General features: G+C 41.1%; 2 protein-coding genes across 5 annotated transcripts; both read right to left on the bottom strand.

Annotated features, from left to right (window-relative positions):
• Positions 1–1692: 1692 nt before the first annotated feature.
• Positions 1693–19526, bottom strand: amotl2a (angiomotin like 2a). 3 transcript variants are annotated; one of them, XM_088426293.1, is made up of 12 exons: positions 19397–19526; positions 19012–19160; positions 11487–12095; positions 11304–11418; positions 9968–10112; positions 9803–9895; positions 7830–8125; positions 6625–6806; positions 6444–6545; positions 5423–5583; positions 5026–5142; positions 1693–3791 (listed from the first exon to the last, which is right to left on the bottom strand). In XM_088426293.1, exons 3-12 carry the CDS (start codon positions 12086–12088, stop codon positions 3712–3714), a joined length of 1893 nt encoding a protein of 630 aa, XP_088282419.1. In that variant the 5' UTR covers positions 12089–12095; positions 19012–19160; positions 19397–19526; the 3' UTR covers positions 1693–3711. The 3 variants fall into 3 exon arrangements, with proteins under 3 accessions (XP_088282419.1, XP_088282418.1, XP_088282420.1); XM_088426292.1 differs by lacking the exons at positions 19012–19160; positions 19397–19526 and adding an exon at positions 13230–13505 and having other exon boundaries at positions 11487–12149; XM_088426294.1 differs by lacking the exons at positions 19012–19160; positions 19397–19526 and adding an exon at positions 13230–13505.
• On the bottom strand, positions 19436–25617 carry cep63 (centrosomal protein 63). Of its 2 annotated transcripts, XM_088426295.1 has the most exons (13): positions 25222–25617; positions 24970–25147; positions 24420–24515; positions 24186–24308; positions 23542–23709; positions 23393–23475; positions 22431–22574; positions 22234–22327; positions 21824–21889; positions 21533–21675; positions 20598–20757; positions 20172–20341; positions 19436–19584 (listed from the first exon to the last, which is right to left on the bottom strand). In XM_088426295.1, the coding sequence occupies exons 1-12, from the start codon at positions 25260–25262 to the stop codon at positions 20174–20176; spliced, it is 1464 nt and encodes a 487-aa protein (XP_088282421.1). In that variant the 5' UTR covers positions 25263–25617; the 3' UTR covers positions 19436–19584; positions 20172–20173. The 2 variants fall into 2 exon arrangements, with proteins under 2 accessions (XP_088282421.1, XP_088282422.1); XM_088426296.1 differs by lacking the exon at positions 19436–19584 and having other exon boundaries at positions 19842–20341.
• Positions 25618–26024: the final 407 nt, after the last annotated feature.

Raw genomic sequence — 26024 nt, 5'->3', positions numbered from 1 at the left:
TTTAATTTCTGATAAATAAACTTTGATTGACTAATCCGATTGTTTTGTTGACATTCCCTTCGGCGCAGCTCCATCTAGTGGATGCCTTACGCAACCTCAGCCACTACCGCGCTTCTATTCTGTGCGCCTTATAATGCAGTGCGCCTTACATTGCGGAAAATACGGTAATGAAAAGCAGGCATTTTATTTCAAAACCGCTATTTTGGGGTCAATCCATGGCTTACGAGTAAAATAAACAATTTCCAAATCTTGACAGTTGGAACATAGATGCACTTGGACTTGGGATGTTGGGTCAAAGCAATCCCAGCAGGAATCCAGATGTGTCTGCGAGAGGATGGACTGACACCAGGCCTCAATTCCTGGGAGCAAGGTTCCATCATTCAGCGCTCCGACTCGGAACATTCCTCTCGGTTCATCGAGGGAGGGTGATACTTGCGAGGAATTAATCAGAAATGCGGAGTATGCGAGCGAGAAATAGGCCAAGGAAGGCGGACGGCTAAATATCCGAGACACCTGCCCCAATCGGGAAGAGCTTCTCCACCATTTATTCGACAAGCGAAGACGGCGGCGGCGAGAGAATGCGCGGCATCCGCGGAATGCCAGCGTCGTCTCACCGAGCGGGGGAATGAGGAAAGCATAAATATTGACATTAAAAGTGACGCTTGCCGAGGATTTTTTTTGGGGGGGGGGCACAGCTGCACATGCCAGGACGGAAGATGCCTGATAAGACGGATCTCGGCATTGAAAGATGGATATTTTCAGGGTTTGTTTACAGGAAACTGGTTTGAGAACTGATAAAAAAAAAAAATCACATCGTGGGGCCTGAAAAAAGTTTAAAACCAGTCTCACAGTACTAGGATTTCTGTAGAACTACACAGGAGTGGTTCTAGGGTCAAAGGGGTGGGGGTCTGGATCTAACCATTTTGGACATTTTAATATAATTTAATTTTCAATTCTATGAAAACAAGCTTTGGTTATGGTTATTCAATCAGTTAGATTGTCAGTACCACATTGAGTAAAATATTTGACCTATCCAAACAGAGGACACTAGTACTGTAATCTTCCCACACTAGAAAAAAATTCTGCTAAATTCTAGCATACAACATGAACAGTAAAGTCAAATATAATCCCACAACCATTTTAGAGAGTCTAGTTTAAATCTTGAGTGGTAAAAGGTCACAAATTTTCCACATTAGGTATTTACTACGTATGCTATATTCCTGTAAGCCTTAGGTGTCAAACTCAAGGCACGGGGGCTAAATACAGCCCGCCACATCATTTTAAGTGGCCGCGAAATGCTTATTCCACATCGAGTATCTGGCTAAAAACTTGCATGTTGTCGTCACCTTTTAAAGTTTTCGTGAAAAAAAAAACATCTCCCTTTTGAACAGTTTTTACTGGCATCTGATTTCAAAACTAGCTAATTGTTTGACTAACTAAACCCAACCCATAATCCTCAAAAAAAAAAAAAACGAGTCAATACCCAACCCCTAAATGTAAACCATAAAACTGCTTAATCTAATCTTTAACCGAATCCATTTTCTCAACCGTAAATTCTCCCTGTAAAGCTAATTTCATACTCCACAACCTTGATCCCAAATTCTAGATTTTTTTTGTCTTGTGAGATCAAATTGTTTTTGTGTTGATTTTAGATAAATAAATCAACGTCAAAATAAAAAACGGAGCCATTGGTAGGACATATATTAAAATCTTTAATCTCTCAGTGGGTGAAATATTAGATAATACATACGTTACAAAAACAGTTCACAGCAATGTCCGAATGCGATCAGGACATTTTGTGTATCAAGCTGTTCTAACATGAACTCATTCACTGCCGTTGACGGCCGTAGACGTCAGAGATGGAGTCTTACAAGACTGGAAATGAATACGTTAATAAAAGTGAATCTTTGGCACCGGAAAACAACACAAACACAAGCTTATTACAGAAAAAAAAAAAAACAATATATATTAACTTCACTTCCATGTAAACACACAATCCGAGAGAGTCAAGGGGACATTTTAGTCAATCCGTCACACTGCATTGACCAGCAAATGCATTCTTTCATATTTTGAGTGTGTGTGTGCGCGTTTTATGGAAAAGCAAGAAATGGAACGAGCCCTTAAATGTCAGAATTTACGTGTGGATAATCCCCACAGACACTGAGGGCGACAGTTCCAAACTGGATTAGTCTACCGAGGCGGTATTTCCCCCCTTCCAGAGTGGGCATTCCACTTTAATACAAAAACACATTCCAGGCAAACTTGGGGACTTTGGCTGATGGTGGAAAGCAAAGTCTATCTAAAGCGGGGAATGCGCAACGTTTTAACGAGGGGTAAGGGACTTGGCATTCCCAGCTTTAGATAGCCTTTTTTTTTTTCTCACTCCCTCGGCCAGGAATGTGAGAAGATTAGCTTCCAGTGCAGGGGCGAGGCAAGGCCAGGGGGAATTTGCGCTTACAAGGCCGCAAATATTAGCTCCGAGCTGGAAGGTCTGACCCGTGTGAAGCCTAAACTCTGAAAGGAAACCCTAAAGCTTGACTATAACGTCGAATTTTCAAAACCTACCCCATGAACCCAAACCTACCCGAAATTCTTAACTCTAAACCGACTACAAAACCCCCATAATCTACACCCTTAAACATATCATCAAACCGAATCCATGAACTGTAACACCTTAATTTAATGACTATTTTTGACAAGTACGGCTTTCTTTCCAAATTGAAAGCAAATGGATTGGAACATGAAGCAATTTATTGCTAAGTTACGTTACTGTCATTTGGGCATGGTGGAAGACTGGTTTACACATCCACCAGTTTGATTTTGGCTCCAGCCTTCCTCTGCAGAGTTTACATGTTCTCCCTGTGCCTGTGTGTTTTTTCTCTGGAGTACTCAAATTTTCCAAATTCCCAAGAACATGCATGGTAGGAATGTTGGACACTCCAACTTGTGAGTGCGAGTTGTTGTCTGTTTGCCCTGCGATTGACTGGTGACTAATTTAGGGTATACCCGACCCCTACCCAGAGACAGCTGCGATAGGCACCAGCAAGCCCGCAACCCTTGTGAGAACAAACAGTTAAGCAAATGCATAAACGGATGTTTTGTGATCTAACCTTTGGGGTTTTTGAATAAAATAAACTGAGAGATATCGCTACAAATGTAGATCCAACTCTTTATTTATCAGATGGCACTGCGTTCTGAGTACTACTGCTCTAATCTATCCCTAACCCAAATGTAGTACCTTCCTGTAGTCAGATACTCCTAAAAAAAAACGACGCCCGAAATGTTTTTGCACGCTCACCATCTTGTCTCGTTATCACGCAGGTCTCGCATACAGTCCGGCCCAGCGCCACGCGAAAAAACATCGGAAGTGCTACGATGCGTTCGGAAATACCGCGTACGCCGCCGACAAGATGGCGACAAGCATGACCACCGCGCACTTTCTTTAGGTCTGGATCTTCTAAAGCCGCTCCGCATTCAGAGGAGGTTTGTAAACGTTGCATCCCCAAAGATAAATAAAGTTAAATACGCATTGTCCTGTCACACAGAACAACCCTCAAACACGCCGGATGCCTCCACCGAGGAACATTGACAATCACTCCCATTCTTTTAAATTAAAAAGTCCAAAACGTTAGCTTAAAAGGCGACCATAAAGTTGAGCAGCGATGACACAAAAGAAATAAATTAAGATACAGCAACATTACTGGACGTCCCTCAGATGAGGATCTCCACCATCTCGGAGTCAATCGTCTTGTTGACGTTCTCCGAGGCCTGGACTCCTTCTTCTGAAGTATCTGCGCCCAAAAGCAGATAAACAAGATGCCATTGTCATGACAATGATAACGACTTTGGTAAGCTAAAGCCAGTACAATCTTCGCTGACCTTGTCTTACTTGACTCAAACCAACTCTTCAACTCATACGCTAAAAGTCTAAACTCACAACTAGCTAGCTTGCTAGCTTGCGGTCTTTATTATTTCTATTGCCTGTCCGAGATAAGCGTTTTGACAAGACTTTATCAACAAAATAGCTTTTGTTCCATCACTTTGTTCGATACCAAAGGGACTGTAGTCCAGTATTGGTTTTAAAGTTCGGTGTAACCCATGAAGTCAAACTCAGAAACCCTAATGCTGAACTTTAGCACGTAAAACCTAACCCATAAACTCAAAATCTAAAATCCAAACCCTAAACCTTACCCCTAAAGCTAACCCTAACAGACAAATCTAAATTCTAAAATTCTATAGCTAAACCTAGTTTTAAAGCTACCGCTGAATGTAAACCTGAACCACCAAAGCAAAATTAGAAACCTCAACCCGAAACCTAACCCCTTAAGTTTTCACCTGACCTTAACTCACTAACCTAAATTCTAAAACGCTACCGCTAAAGCTATCTCTAAACCAAACCGACAAACTTAAATTGGAAAACCTCAATCAAAATCCATAAACCCAATCCCCAAAGCTTACTACTAAAGCTAACACTAACCCACAATGCTAAATTCTAAAACGCTATAGCTAAATCGAATTGCGAAACCTAGATCTAAATGTAAACCCGAACTGTAAAAGGTCAACCGTAAACCATTCACAGACAAGTTACTCCTAAAGCTAACCCTGTTCCACAAAGCTAAATTATAAAATGCTATAGCTAAGCCTAATTGTGAAAGCTAGCTCTAAATGTAAACCCGAACTGTAAAACTTCAACCATAAACCATATACCGAATCCCTAAAACCGGAATTCTAAAACGCTATCGCTAAATCTAACCGCCATATATATATCTCCAAATGTAAACCCAAAAGGACAAACTTGAACATTAAAACTTCCACTTTAAACGACAAACCTAACTTCTGAATCTTACCCCTAAAGCTAACCTATCCCACAAACCTAAATTTGAAAATGCTACAGCTAAAGCTAACCTTTAGCTATCTCTGAATGCAGCCTAGGATCCCATAAACTAAACTACTAAATATAATCTGAAGTCTGATACAAGTAAATAACTTTTCCAATTATTTAGGACTAAAATAATGAAAACAAACCTTCTGAGTTCCTGGATGGCCCAGAGTCTAGTTGGTCACATTGGGTGCTCGAGTCCCTGCTGGCACCCTTGCGGCGGAACGCGGCGCCACCTGTCTGGTCATCCGAGAGGCTCTTTCCTGCAGATGCGGACAAAGAAAGACGTGGCTTAATTACCCCCACTTACATCCACACTTACATGCTTGGTTCTTCCCGTGACTATTCTGGATCGGGGCTATTCTGGAGGCGGGCAGCGACACGCATTCCAGGGTAAAAACGCCTCGTCTATTTGAGGGGCAGGAGGGGCCGTCTCGTTTTTTTTTTTTTTTCTTAGACAGCGTACGTTCTGTCTGTCTGGAGGCCAGTTGTCGCATGGCAAGTCAGATACGGCGCAGCGTTAACAAAGGGGGACGGACTCACCTTTGGTCTCGGTACTGCCGGTCGCCGTGGCGATGGACGGGACGGACCTGGCCAGGCGAAGGCCTTGTTTCTCCAGGTTGCACTGCTCCCATCTGGAGCGCTGCTGCAGGACTTTAATCATGGCATCCTTTTCCAGGAGTTGTGCGTGAAGGGCTCGGATCCTGGAACCAACGCACGGGCGCTAATGTTAGTCGATAAAGAACGTGACGTTATTTGTGGAATTATTGGAGGAATTATTGTAAAAACACTAAGGTCAGCTGATTCTGAGTTTAGTTTCCGAGTCAAGTTCCTTTTCCTGCGTTTCGTTTCCAAATCTTGTTTTCAGAGTGGTAGTTACGAATATTTGTTTGCAAATATATCTGTTTCCTGTCTGTTCCTGGGTCCAAATTCCCTTCCTCACATGACAAGAAACCCAATTTCAACCTTCTACGGAATCGGACCCCTCATTTAGTGTATTGTGATGGTTAACAGATTGATAACAATTGAAAAGCATTTTTATGACGTTTTAGGGATTTAACATTTTTAGTGCTGAGCTCTCTGTACCCGTCACCTTGCGGAAGAAGGCCTAGAAGTTTCTGTGTTTCGTTTCTGGGTCAGAATCAAGTTTTTTTCTCGCAGTTTAGTTTCCGAGTCTAATTTTCCAAGTTGTAGTTACGTTCGATTTTGTTATCGTTCTACTCCACCTTCAATTTTCGAAGGCATCAGAAAGGACTGCACCTGAGTCTTTTGGTCGTCAACAAAATGTTAACAGTTGAGAGGTTCAAGTTTCTCTCACAGAGTTTAGTTTCCGAGTCTAGTTTTCCACATAGCAGTTATGTTGGATTTTGCATATAAAGACTTTCTATTTCTCCACCTTGAACTTTCGACGATATCGGGGAGGATCAGAGCTGGGATTTTGAATATTTTGGTGGTCAAAGAATTGTTGAAATAAAGAAGTTAAGACGGAATTCATCCAACTTCTGAATCGTGGAAAAAAAATTGCAATGCGAGAAGTTCTGAACTTGTGGCATCAAGCGTATACCTGTTCTCCATCTCCTGATGCCTGTGATTGGTCAGAGGCAGGTCCTCGTTAAAACTGCTATTGGGTGAAAGTCGAGGCGAGTTGTTTATTATGGTGGTATCTCTGCAAGGAAACCAAAACTGTTAAAATGGCTTGACGCGGGAGCGAGACATTTTTGAGCCTCCATGCTTTTTCGCGGTACCTTTGCGCCGCAGCCGTGGCGGCGGCGTCCATGGCGAACTGTCTCATGGTGCTCTCCTCAAGATACTTCTGTTCCCATTTGGTGATGTCCGCTTCCAAGGCCAGGATACGTTCCTCGCGCTCCCTAAGATGCCGCTTCGACAATGAGGTGCTCAGCTCGAATGTCAGCCCTGATGTCTGATTCTGAAGGCAAAAGGGATTCCATTTCAATTGCGATTCATTTGTGGTTATTGTTTGCGAGGGAAAAAATATATAACACATGGAAATACTTTGAAAGACATACACAATTGATGCAAGATAAATAGATCTGAACAACTAGTCGGAATTTTGTTTCGGTTCTCCACGGGTAGCGGACACGGATGAATTTAATTTATCAATTTTAGTATCAGTTTTGTCCTCTTTCATATCTGAGTAGGACTTTGGGTGTTTCTGGTAATCACAAAATGATAAGAGATGTAAAAAACTCTGAAGGTTATAATGGGAAGATGTTACAGTAAGTTCTACAACTACTCTTTGATAGTTCTACAGGAAGTATCCGAGATTTCCAAGATCTGGTTCGGCATCTGCAAATATTTCATATAAGAAAAAAAAGAAAGGCATACATGGTGGAATTTAACTTCTACCAATGAATTTCTGTGAAATAATCATGAATGGCAGCCTCAAGTGAGGATCTGATTCCTGTTAAAAACAATTGGTTTAAAAATAACACACTTTATGGGGTCAAATCAAGCCAACCTTCAATGTTTGGGTTAAATTGGGTTAAAAATAAACCACACGTGGGGCAATAAGGGACCAACCCAATATTTGTGTCCTTCCAGGTTATTTTGCACAAATGACACAAATCATATGTCATTTTGTTTAATGATGGACAAAATAATCGAAAGAAATCTGAAAATCTAAACTGAAATTCTAAGCTTTTGAAGAATTTTTAGTCTATACAGGATTAATCAAAATAAAAAACATTATTCACAAATTTGGCAATCTTTCACGTGTAAACTGTGTTAAAAATAACACTATTATTGGGTTAAAAATAACCCAATAGAAGGATCAATAAAAGGCCAACCAAGAAAGTTGGGTCAAATTGACCCAAATATTTTCTTGGTATTTTTTTGCCCCATAATTGGGTTATTTTATGACCTCTGCAAGTACCGAAATAATTTCGGGCGTTTATTTGTTAAATGTAACAAAGGAAAAAAGGTTCCTCACCTGTTGCACCCTCATGCTTTTGAGTTCCTGCTCGAGGCGAGTGCGCAGTCGCAGCTCCAGCTCTTCCCGTTTCTCGCACGCCGCCTGCAGCTGCCCCAGCGAGCTCTGGAGGCGCTCCACCTTCTCCACGTAGGCGCGCTTCCTGTGCAGCTCGTCCTCCAGCTGTCGATTGCGGGCGTGCGCCGACAGCAGGGCCTTCTCCAGGAGCTCGCGCCCGCGCTGGCTCTCCTCGGCCGACATCCGCAGGTTCTGGATGGACCTCTCCAGACGTTCCCGCTCGCGCTGCTGCTCCTCATCTGGACACACGAGTTCAGATTGATGTTTCTTGTCAGGGTTGGGGTTTCAAGTTGGGCTTTTATGACATTTTAGGATTTCAGATAGGATTTAGGGGTTCAGGGGTCAGGGTTAGGAATTCAAATTGGAGTTTCTTGTCAGGGCTTTTAAATTGAGGAGATAGGGATTTAAGACATAAAAAGATGGGGTATTGTTCTTGTCAGGGATGGGGCTCCAAAACAGATTTTTAGGATTTGATTAACTCTTGTGGCTTCGTGTTACAAGTGATGGAAACTCCTTGCATTTTGTTATGTTATCCTAAAAGAATCAATGGGAAAAAAAACATGAGGGAGCTGAAATTTCCAGCAGATGATTAAAACGTAAAATTTCGATTCTGACATTTCTTGTGATTGCAGTTGGACGTGCGAGATTTTGTGTACAAAAAGAATCATTGTCCAAATTTTGGACCATATAAAACCATTATCATTACAATTTTCGAGATGCATTTTAAAAGGGTTTATCACAATGATTTTCCTGCAATTATTGCAACGTTCCGTTGAGCAGCGGTCAAACTATGTCGGCAAACAGAAATTTAAAACTTTAAATTAGAGTTTAAACCAGGTTCAAGGTTTAAAAATATGTTTATAAATACAAAATTCTTTCAAGCCAGGGCTCGGGTTTCTAAGTAGGGTTAGGATTTCAAATGAGTGTTTCAAGCATGGAAGAGGACAAAAAAAACAAACACCAGAACTGCATTTAAACCAGCATCAAGTGTCAATTTCCCGTGATATCGCCAACTAGTGTCCTGGCAGAGACACTGACTTTTTTAAAGCGTTTCTCCCTATCAATAAAACAGAAACCGATGTGTCACTTGGAAAGGGGCTTGATTACACCCCCCTACACACACACACACACACACATATACAGGGTGACTGCATGCCTGCCAAGGGAATGCAGACTTCCTCTGATCCACTTAGACGCACGCACACACACGCACACACGTACAAACACAAGGCGTCGCTTTGTACTGCCAAAAGCTGTGGAATGCCTTCACGGAACGCAGAGTAAACAAGAAGCTGAAAATATAAGGCGGAGAGCGCCAGAGAGACGGTGAGGTAAACGCCCTGCTATTGTCCGAGCCGCGTCCGCTCCGCAAACAAGCACACCCGCAGTCTGGCAATCACGCCACACACGTCCCCAAAATGGCTCGGATGGATTTGGCGGGGTTCAAGTTTCAAGGTAGGGATGGGGATAGGTTTTTAGACACTCCTTTAGTCTAACGTTTAAACATATTTAATTAAGTACCTGGGATTGAATGTATAGCCAAAAAAAAACCCCCGTAAAATTACGTCTTTGGAATTAAATGAGTTGCAGGAAAAATTGCAGGAAAATCATTGTGATAAACCCTTTTAAAATGCATCTCGAAAATTGTAATGATAATGGTTTTATATGGTCCAAAATTTGGACAATGATTATTTTTGTACACAAAATCTCGCACGTCCAGCTGCAATCATAGAAATGTCAGAATCGTTGCATTTTGAAATTTGACGTTTTACTCATCTGCTGGAAATTTCAGCTCCCTAGTGTTTTTTTTCCCATTGATTCTTTTACTATATCATCAAAAAAATCAAAGGAATTTCCATCATAATGCCACAAGAGTTCAATTAAAATTGCAAGGCTGGGATCGGCTTTCAACGTACTTTGTTCGAGCAGCTTGAGGAAGACGTGCTGCTTGTGTTCCGAGCATTCTGCTTCCTTGTCCGCTCTCTGTTTGGTAGCCGCGCAAACTTGTTCTGGAAAATGAAGACACGTCATGATTACGATTTCAAGTTTGTGAATGGAGCGAGGCTTCGGAGCCGTCGTACCTTTGAGATCCCGGTTGAAATCGTGCATCCTTTTGATCTGGGCCTCCAGCTTGTTCCTCATGGTCTTCTCCAGGGCTTCGCGCTTGGCCGAGCCCTTCATCAGAGTTTCGTAGGCCTCCGAGATTCTGGCGATCTCGTTCTCCAGCTAGCGAGACAGCGGAGAACAAAGTGAAACCTTAAGTCAGACAATGCAAGGAGGGAACGATGGAGTGGAAGAAGGATGTAAATATTATATGTGTAATGAATGAAGGTTGGATGGAAGAAACGCAAGGCGAGAATGAATGGAAGAAATATTTAAAAAAATAAAGAAATGAAGAAACGGAAGGAAGAAGATAAGGACATAAGGGTGAATGAAAGACATACGGGCGATATAAACGAGGGTGAAAGCAGGAATTATTGGAAGAAAAGAAAGAAAAAAGGCAATGGAACTGAAGGCAGGAAACAGGAAAGAATGAAAAACAAAGGAGACAAATAGAAATGAAGGAAGAATGCTGATCAATCAAAGGTAGGAAACAAAGAAAAGAATTGCGGCAGGAAGAAAAGACTTAAGGAAGTGTTTAAAAAAAAAAAGAAATTTTGAGGAATCCAAAGCAGGAAACAAAGAAAAAGAAGAGTGGAAAGAAAACAAGTTGAAAGGAAAAGAGAACGATGGAAGGAGAACAAAAGGAAAATGGAGCAAGAGATAGGAGACAAAGGCAGGAAAAATGAAAGGAATTACACAGACAATAAAAGAAAGAAACAAAGAGAGCATGAGAAAGTAAAGAAAAACAAAGCAAAAAACAAAAGAAAGAAACAAAGGAAGGTTGAAAGAAAGCAAAAAAGAGAAATAAAGCAAAAAGAAAGAATGCAAAACAACAAAGGCAGAAATAAAGCGAAAAAAGAGAGAGAGATTACAAGGGTGTGAAGATGTTTGGAAGGAAATAAAGGACAGAATAAAAAGTAAGTGTAAGAAATAATGCGAAAATAAAAGAAAGAAAAAAGAAACCGAACACAAAAACAAAAAGCAACAAAGAGAGAAAGAAAGAAAGAAAGAAAACGGAAAATGAGAAAACAAATCAAGTAAAAAAGATGGAATACTGATAACTCAAAAGAAGCAAAAAGGTCAAATATTAAAATGCAGAGAAATTGAAATAAAAAACAAATAAAAGGTACCGTAAAGACGACGGAAGCAAGAAAAACGTGGAAAGAATTTGAGAAAAAGTGGGTTGAAAAGACTTTTGCAAGAAAAGCCAGAAAAGGCGAAGACGACTTGAAATGACGTAAGCAAAGAAAACGGAGAATGAAGACGCAAGATGAACTTCCTCACAAGAATCTGCAGGCTTTCCTCCTTGTTTACCTTCTGCAGGCGTGCGGCCTTCTCCGCGTAGATGTCCACTTCCCGCTTCAGTCTGCAGTTCTCCCGCCTGAGGGCGTCCCCCTCGTCCTCGGACGGCGCCAAAACGCTGACGTTCCTGTTGAGCGGAATCAAGTTGCGGGACTACGGACCATGAGCCGAGATTTCGGGCGGCCAACCATCTACCTTTGCTGAGAATAGAAAGACGGAGGCGCAGCGGGTTCAAGGACGTACACCCCCTGCTCCTGGGGCGGGTACCCCGGCGGCGGACCCCGCGGGTCCCCTTGAGAAGGGGCGTTGTGCAACTGTGGAAAACTCTGCGAGGAGCTGATGGCCGGGACCATCCCGGGCGGAGCGCCCCCCTCCAGGGAGAGCCGCATCAGGCGCTCGCTGAGGGATCGGGCGTGCTCCCGTTTGGCATCCCAATGCACGTCCACGCCGGAGTCCAGCTCCCCTTTCAGGTACCGCGAGTGAACCTTTGCCTCCTCGTAGGTGGGAAGCTCCTCCCCCTGGTGGGAAATCCTCAAGGGGTTTTCCGGATGAACGCAGCTTCCCTGGTATTCCTGGCCTTGGGGGTCCTGCCGGGTGGACATGTGCAGGTACTGGCCCTCGTCTTGGGCCAGGCTCTCCTGGGAAGAACGAGGACTCTTGCTTCCGCCGCCGCTACCGCGCAGGGCCTGCTGCTGGATGGCCAGCAGGGCGCGGGTGTCCGTCAGGTTCCCGAAGCGGAGCTGCTCCTGGATGAGGCGGTGCAGGACCGTCCCCGGGGCGGCCTCCGCGGTTCTCATGACCAGCCTGGATGGAGGGGGGGGGGGGGGGACTTGAGGAACAGCACGGATCACAGGGACTCTGAAGGAAAACACACTTGTCAGGCAACCAATCCCTTAGTCCGTCATTAGAGCCTCAGCATGTTTTTTGGGGGGTGGGGGGTGCATCTAGTGACAAATGAAGCTTCATGAAGCACTTGAGATATTTTTTGACTCCTCTAAATGGCACTTAAGAGGCATGGGATGCACTGGTGTGTATATTTAACTCTTTCGCAGTATTTTGACCAATTTTGGGTCATTTTCTTCCACATCATCCTCACAGTATTTTAGCTAATGGATGGCACACTCGTCGTGTATTTAGTCCAATCCTTTGAGCTTTACATTAAAGGCATTTCACATTGAAAGACTAGGGGGCTGAAATTTCACCCAGATGGTGACAACACGTTCAACATGATACGACCAATTAGATGTCACCATTTCTTGGCTAAAATACTTTAATTGTGGCTAAAGTACTTTATTTAATTATGTAGAAGAAAAAGACCCAAAATTAGGCAAAATACTGCACAAGTTCAAAAAGACACTGAAAATCTTTCAAGTTCATTTGGATATTTTATTCCTGGCTGTTCGTCAAAGACAGCCTTTTACTTGAGATTTTTTCCAAATGCTGTAAACTTTGAACCACATAAAGGACACAGACGGACAGAGCCAACAAAAATACATTCCAGGGGCAATTTGGCTGAACATGGTATTTAGTAATCATAAAATCATCATAAAACATCTGAAGACGTCATGTCCACAGAAAGTGAATTTTAACTTTAATGTGCCCCCCCCTAAAAAAAAAAATACACAAAATTGACTGATAGCCTGTCACCTAATTATTTTACATTCTGTCTTGAAAAAGTTTTCAATTATGACTTGCGCTTTTTGAAAGGCGTTTTAAAAAAAAAGTACTTTGAATGTCACTAAAATGCCACTGAAATGTCTATGAATGCATCATTTTGCAATAAAATTAATATCACTAGCTTTAGCTCTGCATGACCAAACCTGACATCAAACTGCCTCCAATCCCGTTCCATACTCATGTAAACGTTAGTTCATATCCTTGCGCAGTTTTGGAACATGACCCAATTAAAAAAAAATTCAAAAGACTCCCCAAACTCACCAAATCTTAGTCTCATCCCACAAAGAAGAACACTTGAAAATCCAGAAAAAAAGCCCCCGAAAAGCTCCCGGAGAGCGCAAATCCAGTCCACGCGTGTGAGCGAGTGTGTGTGAGTGAGCTGAGTGAGTGTGAGGCTCATAAAGGCTCACAGGCTGATTGTTGCGAGGGAGGAATGAGAGGAATGCTGAGGCTCCACGTCCCCCGGGGATCAAACGCACCAAGAGGAGGGAGAAGAGGAAAAGGGATTGGGGGGGGGGCTAGCCCGGCCAATGGCATGGGGCGTTGGGCAAGGGGTGGCGGCGATGATGATGATGATGATGATGCAGAGAGGGGGATGTCTTGATTTTTATTTATCCACCTAGCTATATTTCCAAGGGTCTGACGTTGCCTTCAGGGACTGTTAGAAATTCCAATCTTCCCTGAAAAAATGCCATTCTAGCTAAATAACTGTCTTGTTACTAGCTGGCTGCTTACTTGCTAATAAATGTTTAGATTTCTATCAGGGGTCTGATGTTGCCTTCAGTGACTGTCAGAAATCTTAGTTTTCCCAGAAAAAACTGCCATTCTATCTAACAACCAGCTAGCTTCTTACTTGCTAATAAATGTTTAGCTTTCTAGCTGGAGAAACAAAGTAGACAGGATATCTATTTTTACTTGTCCTTATGGGAGTTTAGTTCACAGGAAGTTTGTTGTGAACTTTTGAAATCCTTTCAGACTATTGTGGTTAATTTGTATATAAATAAATTTTATATAACCATTTGGGTTATACCTTAAGTGTTGACTTCAGAAACAGTCGGAAATCAAACCTTCCCATATGCTCTTCATCCATCCAGCCATCTATTATTAGGTGTTACCTTCAGAGACAGTCGGAAATCACAGGTTCCCATATGCTCTTCATCAATCCATCCACGCATTAACTAACTAAAATTCTGAGCCTTCAGGAACTATCAGAAATTGTACTTTTCCCTCAAAGCGTGCCTTTAAAATCACCCATTTAATCAAAAACTTCAGGTGTTGCCTTCATTGCTGTCGGAAATCCTAGTATTCCTCAAAAACTGCCCTTGTAATAAAAAAAAAAACAAAATCTTCAAAAGCATACTAGAGCATCTGAACTTTATTTGTGGTGGTTGAAAGGTGTGATAACAATACTTTTAACCCTCACGCACACATTTTGCAAACAATACTACTGTAAATGCTTTAAAAGGCGAAATATTTAAAGTTATTTATGAATATTTTTTTTCTTCCAATCACTCAAATTGTTCAGTGGCATTAGTTCTATCCATGCATACTGTATGTAGGTTAAATCTATTAACACCCAGAAAAAAATTAAACAATGTTATGGTCTTTCTTTGTAACCTGTGAAGTGACGATGACACTTTAGCTGGTCTCTACCGCCACCTACTGTTTTGAGGTGAAACAGATGTCAACATAGAATGTTGCCGTTCAACGGAATGTTGCAAAAATTGCAGGAAAATCATGGTCATAAATCCTATGAACGCACCTCAAAAATTGTAATTATAATGGTTTTATATGGTCCAAAATTTGGACAATGATTAATTTTGTACAAAAAATCTCGCACGTCCAGCTGCAATCACATAGAAATGTCGGAATCGTCGCATTTTAAAATTGTACGTGTTTTAAACATTTGCTGGAAATTTCAGCTCCCTGGTGTTTGATTCGTTTTGTGATATCCTAAAAAAAAAAATGAAGGGCATTTCCATAATTTGTAACACAATGCCACAAGCGCTAAATGCGAGTTTTGAAACGATCTGTAACGATCCCGGTCCAGGATTAAAAACTGTCGCGTGTTTGCATGCGCCGGGTAAATATTTAAGCCGGGGCTCGTGCCGAGTAATTGCGGCGTGGGGGTCTACGGGAGGGGGTGTCGGCGGGCGAGTTGTCGGTCTACGAGGCACGCTGCCCGCCAGCTGTCCGCAACCCCCCGCCCCCGAATATCTCCCCTCCTTTGAGTGGAAGCTGTGAGAGATGCATTGTTCCCGTCCCAAAAAGCAGACATGACGGGGGCAGACCTGCCATCTGCTGCTCCCCCGACCCCCGCCCCGAGGACTATTCCAGCTACTACTTTATGTTTCTTTGGGGATCAGCTGGCCATCCGTGGGGGGTGTTGACTAATACGTTGGCAGATTGTAAACAAAACGGCGCTTGTTAGCGCTTGCACGGCGGGCCTGAGATGGCGCAGGTTGGCTTTATCTCCGCGAGGGAAACCGTCCACCTGCTCATTTGCATGGCAGTTAAACAGACAGCAGACTAGTCTCCAGATAAGACGAGCCGTTATGCAAAGAAACGGGCCGGCGGCGCTAAAATGCTAACCGTTCGCGCCAATCGGCACAATGTCGTCTTTGTGCGTGATTCAGTTTTCGAAGAGGTTGGATGCAGTATTTCCAATAAAATATTTACGTAAAGGGAAATGTTATCCAAAAAAATATGCCGGAAATTTTCATGAGTAGGAGCAGTTAGTTGGAAGTCACTTTCAAAGAATCCTTCAAAGAACATTGCATTTTTTTGGGGCAGGGATAAAAAAAAATCACCTAAAAGACAGTTGCCCTTAAAAACATGACAGTAGGTAGGAATTCTAACCCCTGGGGAAAATTTTGACACAACTTGGGCTTTTTGAAGTGTGATTATCATAGGAAAACCATATAAAAAAAAAAAAAACATTAGGAGGCTAAAATATTGCAGATTGTCTAAACAGGATGACTTTCAATATGCCACACTGCCATCCCTTCAAATGCTTGCAAATGGGAGGTTTAGAGCTACACCCTATAGGTGTCAAATTTAGCCCATGTCTGGTTCATTTACTGCCATTCAAAATTGAAATATTATCAATTTTGGACATATTGAAAACCCGATGTTTTGTTATGCATTTCCCCTGATTTTTGCATGAATCCTTTCAATGGCGACTCGCGAACGGGGCGCAAAAGAATCTTTTAGTATTAGCACCCCAAAACCACGGGTGACGCTAAAGGCCAACTTATGACATTTGCAAGTGTTTCAATGACTTTGCTGATTGGCTTCGCCAGGACTCCCATAATGCAACAGTCTTCAAAAGTCATAATACTCTAATTATGACATAATAAACAGTCCCATTTCAATTAAATATAATAATATATACTAAATATATAAACATACAGTGTAGCTACTTTTGCTATTATTGCATTTTTACCATTTTGTACATAAAGGGGGTATAGGCCACCCCCCCAAAAAAAATATATACATATATGTATGGATAGGCTGATGCCAGCTTACCATCTTGCGGGGTTGAAAGTACATTTATATTCATATTTGACGATTTTATGACCATTTTTAAGTCAGACCAATTTAGGTAAGTTCAAAGCCAGGCTAGTGAAAAATTCAACAGCAACTGCTGGGTCACATCCAATAACATCCAATTGCGAATTTTTCAAAGATTTTTCAAAAAGCCAGCCCCCAAAGCCAGTTTCACCCGGCAACACGATGGCAACATATAGAAGTCATGCCTGAAATTTCGGTTTGAATCAGCCATTGTAATCCTAAAAAGATAAAAAAAAAAAAAAAAAAAAAAAGGCTGCCATTTTGGTTTTAAGCGACCATTTTAGGGTCACTTGTAGTAGCACCCGCAGGATTTTTTTCTGCCTTATTTCTTGCAATTTGTCTCCAATTTTGCACAAGTAGTCCAATGTTCTAGGAGACTCTGACATTTGTTCTCACCACAATGTTGTGTGTGTCTGTGCATGTGGAGGTTCCAAGGAAGTTAAACCACTTATTTGTTCCACTCAAGTCGGCTTCATTTTATTATTTGTATATCATAGTCGTTTTTCAGAAGACTGAGATGTGCGTCAGGTTTTAAAATTCTGGTGATCGTCTAGTTGGAAACATTCCAAGGAAACGGGAATTTATCAGAACTAACAGGAATGAATGAGAATACTTTGGTTTACGAGTGTCAAAATTTCTTGAGTTGCGATGCGTTCAAGGACACGATGACATTCATTCTTGTTGACTGTAGTGGTATTGCAACAGTAGCGCTTGTGTACACAACACAATTTCTTTGTTTTCACCTGTAGCGTTTACACAAAAACAGACTGTGTAGAAACCAGTTTTCCAAAAGTCTCCCAAACGCTACTGTCACATAAACAAACACACCTTTCTTTTTGCGGCAATGGGAAAACGTAAGCGCCGCGGCGATGGCGTAGCTTTGGGGCCCGATTGGTTGAGCACAATGATGCGAGTTGCTGCGCGCTGATGTGATGCGAGCCGAGGTGTGAGAAGCTTCTTTTGTTTGAACAACCCCCGCAAAGGAGGAAATGGACACATTCCTCAAATTACCATGACCATGGCGTCTGACCTAGCCCGCAGTCTGCTGCTGGGGGTTGGGAGGAAGGAGGGGGGGGGGGGGTGTCCATAGTCACCCTGACAATGTTTCGTGAACTTTGTACATAATCTCGAAAAGGGGGAAAAAAAAAGGCCATTGTTTGCTTTTGCTTTGAGTTACGAACACAAACTTGAGATACGAGTGCTGAATGGTAGCAGTATCAAATATAAAATTGGAAATGCCAACCGAAGGCATAGCTTTAGTCTTTGAGTCGCTAGCTTAAAGCTATTGCTAATATTTGAGTATGCCTTGAGTAATGTAAACTTAAGAGATATGAGTAGAATCAATCATAAAATAAGAAAGACATAGCTTTATTCTTTGAGACGCTAGCGTAAAGCTAAGGCTAGTATTTGGTTTTGCTTTGAGTTACGAATGTTCACTTGAGACATGAATGCTGTATGGGCGTTATCAAATATAAAATGGGAAAAAACAAACATCGCTAACGTTCAGTTTTGCTTTGAGTTATGAGCATGAACTTGAGTTATGAATGCTGTATGAGCGCAATACGAAACATACAAACAAACATGGCTATAGCTTTTGAATTAAAGCTAACATTAGGTTAATGCTATTGCTAACATTCACTTTTGCTTTGCGGTAACATGAACTTGAGTTATGAGTGCATATAGCGGTAAGATGAAACATAAAATGAGAAAGATCAAACAAAAAGCTTCATCAGTCATTAATATGCTAGCTTAACACTAATGCTAACACAAGCAATGATTAGCGTCTGCGTCTGTTATAACTTTTGAAACTTTTTAACGTTTTTTTTAGACTTGCAGTGCTGTTTCCAGTCACGTATTATGTTATCGGCATCAAATTATTGTTACTTTGGTTGACACCTACTCAGTGTAGACTAAATGGCCACTGAGCCCATGTGGAAAGATTCATGTGAAGCCTTTAAGCAAAACGGCAGATGTTTCCACACACAAAAGAACATGTCCTGCCCTGCAGCACTTACATGTGCACCTGTCACACACACGGCATATGGAGCTTTTCTTTTCAAACAAAGACTGAAATGCACGTTGAAGTGTTTTCAAAACAGGCAAACCTTTTACACTTATTTGGCCATTCATGATATATTATAATATATATGTGTGTGTGATGTGTGTAGAACTTGAACATTTTTGTGTGTCCAGATAAATTGAACTTAATTTCATATTTAAATTGTTTTCATGAAATAGAAATGTGTGATTATTCTTCCCCTAGCCACACACACATAATATATATATATATTAGTGTTTTTTTTCTTTCTCAAATTGCAATTTTACATGCAACCACAATATGATGTTTGCCCGTACAATCTTTTTGTCCCTCACAAAGGGCTGCAAAAATGACAGAAAGCTGAACAAAGCCTCTGGGGGTGATAAGCCCCGCCCCCTCTACCAGATGGCCAGTAAAGAGCTGATAACCTACCTCAGGCAACACGGAGGGTGTCAGCAGAGGGTGGCGAGCAGGTGGTCGGAATGAGAGGCTTCAATGGGATGCAAAGCCTTTGCAGAGATTCTTCTGATTAATCATTGGTTATTTTTTTCTAATTTGTCGCTAGGCAGAACTGCGTAAGACTGGAGGAAAAAAAAAATCTTGTTGTCCAATAAACAATTTTATTCTCAGACTTTTTCCTGGTCAGTTCATCATTAATTCTCAAAATAGATTATTTCTCCCATAATATTAGATCTTTAGAGTAATATGCTGACTTTTCATAATGTGCAAAATTGAAAGTTTTTTTAATTTTTTTTTTATAAGATGTAGTATGAAGACACAGCTGTGAATCTCTTAATTGTAATCTCATCACACTCACTTTCAGCGAGTGCATCCGCCAGGTGGAGGCGAGGGGGTCGATTGGTGGCACTCAGGTCAAATGGCCTTCATGACCTCACCAGACTGCAAAATCCCAGCGGAGTTTGTGACTTGAGTTCAGTATCTGAAACTGTGATTCTCAATGAATGCCACAGTGTGGGCTCCCTCTAGTGGCAAACGGAAGAATTGCTGCCAAAACAAAATTCAGTTGTATGTCACTTTTAATATTTAAAAGGCAAGTGCATTTTTATTAAGTTCTTTTAAATTTGTACCTATATTATATTTAGCACTTAACTATATATATCAACTGTGGTTTTCATGCCACAACCGAAGGGTCCCAGTGAAGTCCACGTTCTAACTTAAAAAAAGGTAATAACCTTTTCATTTTGTTAGAAAAAGGTATTAATAATATTTTTTAACTTAAAATAAAATAAACATGACAAAAGTTTGTGTTTTAAAATACCATATTTAATATAGTCAATATAGTTTTTCTGCCAAAAAATGTTCATTGTTTCAAAATATCAAAAATAACTATATACATCTATATCTAAATATTATTTCTATATTTATATCTAAAATAATTTTATGTATTTTTTTAAAGTCTAGATTTTGAAAGCACTATTAAAGATATCCTTTTATACATAAATATACAACCACTTGCAGAAACTCTATTTCAAAAAACGAGATGTAGCAAAACACCTCACTTTTGAGACATATTTAATGTACAACGTCTTAAAAAAAAAAAAAAACGAAAAAAAAAAGTGTTGTTTTTCCACCTTTACGAAGACTTGGCGTTGAGGCGCTTGGCCACGCTGGCGGCGTTGCTGTCGCCCATGCCGAGGATGTGAGTGTCCAATTTGTGCAGGAGCTCCTTGGAGTGAAGTCGCTCCTTCTCCAAGTAGTGAGACACTGTGGCGTCCACCTGAGAAGACGCTGTCCAAACATCCTGAACAAAACATCAAAACTCCAGTTAGAATCCAAACAAAACGCCAGAGGATTCTCACCCTCCAAGTGCTGTACAGTACCTAAATAAAAATGTTTTTTTTTGCTCAAGTAGTTCTTACTCCGGTTGAAGAAAAAGTCTACACACCCCGGTTCAAATGACTGTTTCTTAAAAATACTCAAGCCACCCCCCAAAAAATCTAAACAAAAAAGTGCACCACTTGTATGTGAAAGAGTAGACTATTACAAACTTCGCTCACCGGCGGCGTGGGCGAGACGGAGCTTCGCCCCTCCGGCGCGTGCTTGGTTGGCGCCGACTTCCCGCCGGAGAGTCCGCTGTCACCAAACTGTTGCCGAGAGTGAAGCTGCGTGAACAGACGCTGGATATCACCGTCGAAGGAGGTCCCCTCGCCGGCATCGCTGTTGAAATTCAATCGGCGTTACTCGGGTTCAGATGGGCAATAAATGAAAATAATTCGATTAATTTGTCGTGTTAATCTAAAATAAATAAATGCCTAGGACTGAATGCCCAGATTCATTAAAGATACGTAAAAATACGTATTTTGGGATAGAATGAGTTCATTGTGACATTTAAGCATTCAAACTATGAATGTGAATTTCACGTAAAAGATGATTTAAAGTCAGTATATATTGTTGTTGTCTAAATATTTTCAACAGGATTTATTTTTTGAAAAATGAAACCCTTCATATCAATGTTTGTTGGGTTTACTACATTTAAAACTGATTACAATTGTTATCGTCTAAAATGACTGATGAAAAAAAGAAAATGAGATTTTATTTATTTATTATCCAAATTCTTGCACTAATCTGCCTCATCACCAGTCACTTTACCGCACGCACACATGCACCTTACAAACCCCGCAGTGTGGAAAAACTGCTAAATACAGAATTTTGCACAACATGATATTTTGCACTATCCTCATATTTATATCGTTTTTTCCACTCCATCTACTCCATAATATGATCAGAAGGTAAGTCACTGCCTTTTGCTCTGTTGCAGTTTTTGTTTTATTGCCTACTTTATTATTTGCTCGATTATGGAATAATCTAACTTAAACCAACAAGCCAATGAACATCATGCTGCTGCTATAGTTGTTTGTTTAAAATGGACATGTGATTGTGGGCTTGCATGGCATTAGTAAATGTGAGCAGAATATTTCCTTGTTTAGTATACCTTCCTGCAGCCATCTTTAAATGCTCGTCTGCATGTCCACGCAATATCGGCCCGTCCCTGCCCGTGGCCTGAAGCGTCTGCGTGAGCTCCGGCCTCAGTGGCGGCTGGTCCTGCTCCGTCTGTGCAGCAGATGGCGCCTGAGCCTGCAAAACCACAAGACCTCATGAGACTTCAACACAGTTAGCATCTCCTTCCTTCCTCCTTCTGTGGAGTTTGCATGTTCTCCCTGAGCCTGCATGGGTTTGAGAATGGATGGATGGATGGATGATGGATGGATGGATAACAACCAACCTGCTTCTTCAGGACATCCATTTGTCCACTGTGCCGATGTTCCGCCCTTGACAATTCCTCTTGTAGCTGAGAATGTCCATAAAATATAAACATGATAAATAACCGATAATAATACGTAGTAATTCACTGAAGTTAAAAATGTGAAACCAAAATATGTTTCAAATTTTATATTCTTTTGCCAATGGAATGCTTAAAATGATGTATACCGTATTTTCTGCTCTATAAGGTGCACTTAAAAGCCTTAAATATTTTCAAAAATTGACAGGACGATTTATAATGCGGTGCGCCTTATACAGTGCATAAATCCTGAGTTTTCATTTTTGGGGAACAAAAGAAAAATAACATAATATTTGTTGACTTCCTGCCTGAGGATGTGTCAGAAGTTTGAGGAAAAAAAAAAAAAGTCTAACCCTTTTCACTTCAGCAACTGACGCATCAAAGGCGTCTTTTAGCACCCTGGCCTCTTGTTGCATCTTCACGTGTTGAACGCTCATCTCTTCTAGCCTGAGCACACACGCGAATGGGCAATAATAATGCAGACAATACAGTAGCAAACACACAACACACAAGGGGCAACCAAGACAGAGGCGGTGAGCGGGTTACGTACCTCTCTTTGAGTCGCGTCACCTGTGTGTTGAGGTGAGCCTCGCATGTGCGGGTGCGGTCCAATTCTGCGGACGTCCTCTCCAGATCCTCACGAAGCTTCTCCACGCTGGCGAAGTCGTGAGACCTCAGAAGCTCCTCCAAGGAGCTAAAACACATGAGCACACATACACACACACACACACACACACACACAAAAAGACACATCAATGAACACATTACAATACGCTAAAATCAGACGCGCTCTCTCTCTCACACACACACACACACACACACACACACATATACAAAAATGTTGGCATCAAAAAGATTATAGTTAACAAAAGCTAATAAAAAAAAACTTTTTTATATTATTTTTTTTAAAACCCCATGATGCATGTAATTTTCAAAAAATTCAAAATAAAAAAAATCCCAACTTTAATAAAATCAGCAACTAACTCAAAGTACGTCTTACGTTTAGAAAACAAACTATAAATGTAGCATAAATGTCGTTTAGCTTCGTCTGTACAAATTAAGATCATATATCCAAACAAACAAAACTAAATATTTTGAAGACATAAAAACAAAGAAAAAAACCCTCAAAATAAGACTTTATGCTAATCTGACTGACTTGCTCAAGATCGGACAACATTTGGCATTTTATGCAAAATCGGACATCGACTATAATGTCATAACTGGCCGAGTGATCAATGATGTCAGTGATCGGTTTGGCAAATTCTATATTGAATGAATATTTTGAGTTCTATAAATTGTGATCAGATCAGTGAAGTTATTTCTAAACTCCAAAGTCCAGATCATATAAAGTTGATTAAAAACTAAACAACCATCAAGAAAAACCTAAAACTATTATAACTCTGGCTCACACAAAAATACATTTAATACACTCTCTCAAACTACACACGCATAACACTCACGCACTCTTACACGCATGGAATCACGCACACTAACGTGTCATCAACTACACACCGTTTGGCTTCCTCTTTGTCGTGCAGCATGCGTTTGAGTAACCGAGCTTCATTGTGAAGCCTTTCGATCTCCTCCGTTTTGTCCTGTTAGTCAAAACAAATGTTGGCCGGCTGTCCCAATTCTTTTGTCACCGAGATGTTCTCCCTTACCTGTTGCTCCCTGCGGTCATGCGCCAACCTTGTGTTTTCCAGGGCTCGGAAGCGTTGCAGTTCCACTTCCTGCGTGTGCAGCTCATGTTGAACTTTTTCCAGCTGAGCGCGCATCCCCTGAACCTCGGTGCAGCAGTCGGCGTGTTGCCGCTCGGATGCACTCTGGGCCTGAAAACAACGTAAGGTCATTATAAAAAAAAGCTTCTCATTCAAACGATAGAATCATAATATTTTTTTATTTAATAAATTCATATGTAATGACTCTGTATGGTCTCCTTATTTAAATTATATTAAATATGTTCACAAAATACAACATGCAAAACAACATTTAAAATAAATTAAAAAGAAAATATTAAGTCGTATGAATTATTCAAAAATATTTTTTAAATAACTATAAAATTTGACTTTTAGTCAAATTGTCTTTTTAGCTTTATTAGATTAAAAATTGCGTGGTAAAAATATGTCCGTTATTTCTGGCTCCATTTACATCAATGTCTGTATGTGTTGTAGTGCCCCCTGGTGGCTAACACGTGCAATGTTAAATTAGGGTTTGTTTACTTGAGGTACCATTTTAGACAATGCTTTTTGTCTTTGCCATATGGGACTTTGATGACGTCACAGAGAAAAATAACCTAATTTGGTACCTCGAGCTTGTCCTTCAGCATCCTGATTTCAGACACGTCTTCTTTGGATTTTGGTTCCTCAGTGATGGCCTTCTTCATATGTCTACGCTCAAGCTTCTGATAACTCATCTTTAACTTGTTCAACTGATGAAAAAAAAAAGGAATTTCCACAACCAAGTAAATGGTAATATTAAAGTCCAATAATTGTGTGTTGTCCTGCTCTCTGCGTGAAAGTGAGCGACATAAGTGCCTCACCTCTTCCCTGACTTTCTCCAGCTGCTTTTCGTACTTGGTTGCCAGGTCTTGTCGTCCACCTTGGTAGTCCTCTACCTGCTTGCGAAGAACTCCGATCTACAATGGCAGCAACCAAGACAAAAGCGGGAGTTTCAGTAACAAACTCTATAAGTAGTTACTGGTATTGATTACCACTTTTTTTTAGCCCTAAGTATCCATGGCTGATATTGGCACCTTCTGCAACTTCCCAATAACTACCGTACTATTTGAACTATAAGCCGCAAAGGCATTTAAGCCTTGAACCGATACCCACATTTGTTTTACCGATGGATTGTCTCTTAGTGGCTACCAAAAAAATGAAATAAAAAAACTGCAGATAAGCAGCACTGGACCAAAAGCCCCCGGGCTCAAATCATGAGAAAAAAGTTGTGGCTTATAGTCTGAAGAAATATAGTGCAATATAAGACCGGTATCGGCCCAATATTGATACTTGATCTTGTCATTGGCAACCGCAAATAAAATTAGTTGTAACTTGCGACTTTTCCCCACATTTTCCCCACGTATGCTTTACCTCCAGGTCCTTGCGCTGGATGAGCACCCTGCAAGCGGAAATATCCTCCTGGCTGCTCTTTAGCCGCAGCTGGAGGTCCCGCATCTGCGCTTTCCACTCGCTCCTCTGCTGGCTCATCATGATATCGATCTGCCTCATCAGTTCCTGGAGCTCCGGCTCGCAGGCCGACAGCACCGAGCTGGAAAATGTGCAGACAAACAAATGAATGACGTAGCCGCCATCACCACGAACTAAGCAAGTGGCATAACTAACCTGAGGTCCGAATTCAGCAAAGTGCCCAAACACTCCTCCATTTTAGTTCATAGACGTATACCAAAGATATATTGTTGAATTTATGGCTTTTATAGTCGATGCAGTTCGGAAGATAAAGTTAAAAAACAGTACGTTAGCAAAACCAGCTAGCAAGCACCATTGCTAACCAACCTGTTGACTGCCGCCGTCAACGTTTAAAGCGAAGTGACGTCACTCTTAATGAGACATCCAAAATGCTAGCAACTAACTCGTTGGGCGAATCAAAATCAACAATATCAAATATCAAAAAGAGTCGACTGAACACTGAACGGAATACATTTTAAAGGACGATTATTAAAACAATAAACGATTTCCTGTTGTGAAGCGGCAGACTCCGCCTCAAATCGTTACGTCATCACGGAAGAGCCTCGAAGACAGCCCCGGATTATGTCGCTCTTTACTGATTTATTTAGTTTAGTTTTTTTCTCTAATCTTAAAGTTAAATTTGTTTGGTCTGTACCATGAGATAAAAAAAAAATACGCACGTCCACATTTAAAAGACAATCTGCCTGATATGCCCGCCCCCTTCTTTGACGTCACCGCGACGAAACGAAAAAACAATAATCATGTCACAAAAACATTAAATAAAGAACATAAAACAAATATTAACTTGCTTTTTTGGGGGGAGGGGGGTCCTAGTGGCCAACCTTTTTATTCGCATCATCACATCTTATTTAAACAACAAGGGTTGAAACCATGGAAATAGCACAGATTGACAAAATGTTCTCATTAAAAATAAATAATAATTTTTAATGGTGTAACAA

The sequence above is a fragment of the Hippichthys cyanospilos genome, chromosome 10 (assembly GCF_059441005.1).
Source record: "Hippichthys cyanospilos isolate Australia breed blue-spotted pipefish chromosome 10, RoL_Hcya_1.0, whole genome shotgun sequence".
Taxonomy (NCBI): domain Eukaryota; kingdom Metazoa; phylum Chordata; class Actinopteri; order Syngnathiformes; family Syngnathidae; genus Hippichthys; species Hippichthys cyanospilos.
Note: the sequence above shows the minus strand (reverse complement) of the source record. Positions and strands in the feature narration are given on the sequence as shown.

Bases quoted from the DNA above. Each gene is read 5' to 3' on its own strand.
- amotl2a (XM_088426293.1), bottom strand. From the start codon at position 12,088: ATGAGAACCGCGGAGGCCGCCCCGGGGACGGTCCTGCACCGCCTCATC. The intron at 6,807-7,829 runs GTGAGGAACCTT...TTTTGCCTTCAG, and splicing joins AAAGCATGAGGGTGCAACAG to AATCAGACATCAGGGCTGAC. The intron at 5,143-5,422 runs GTGAGTCCGTCC...CCGCATCTGCAG, and splicing joins CGGCAGTACCGAGACCAAAG to GAAAGAGCCTCTCGGATGAC.
- cep63 (XM_088426295.1), bottom strand. From the start codon at position 25,262: ATGGAGGAGTGTTTGGGCACTTTGCTGAATTCGGACCTCAG. The intron at 21,676-21,823 runs GTTGGTTGTTAT...GTGGTTTTGCAG, and splicing joins TGGATGTCCTGAAGAAGCAG to GCTCAGGCGCCATCTGCTGC. The intron at 20,758-21,532 runs GTATACTAAACA...GAATTTCAACAG, and splicing joins TTAAAGATGGCTGCAGGAAG to CGATGCCGGCGAGGGGACCT.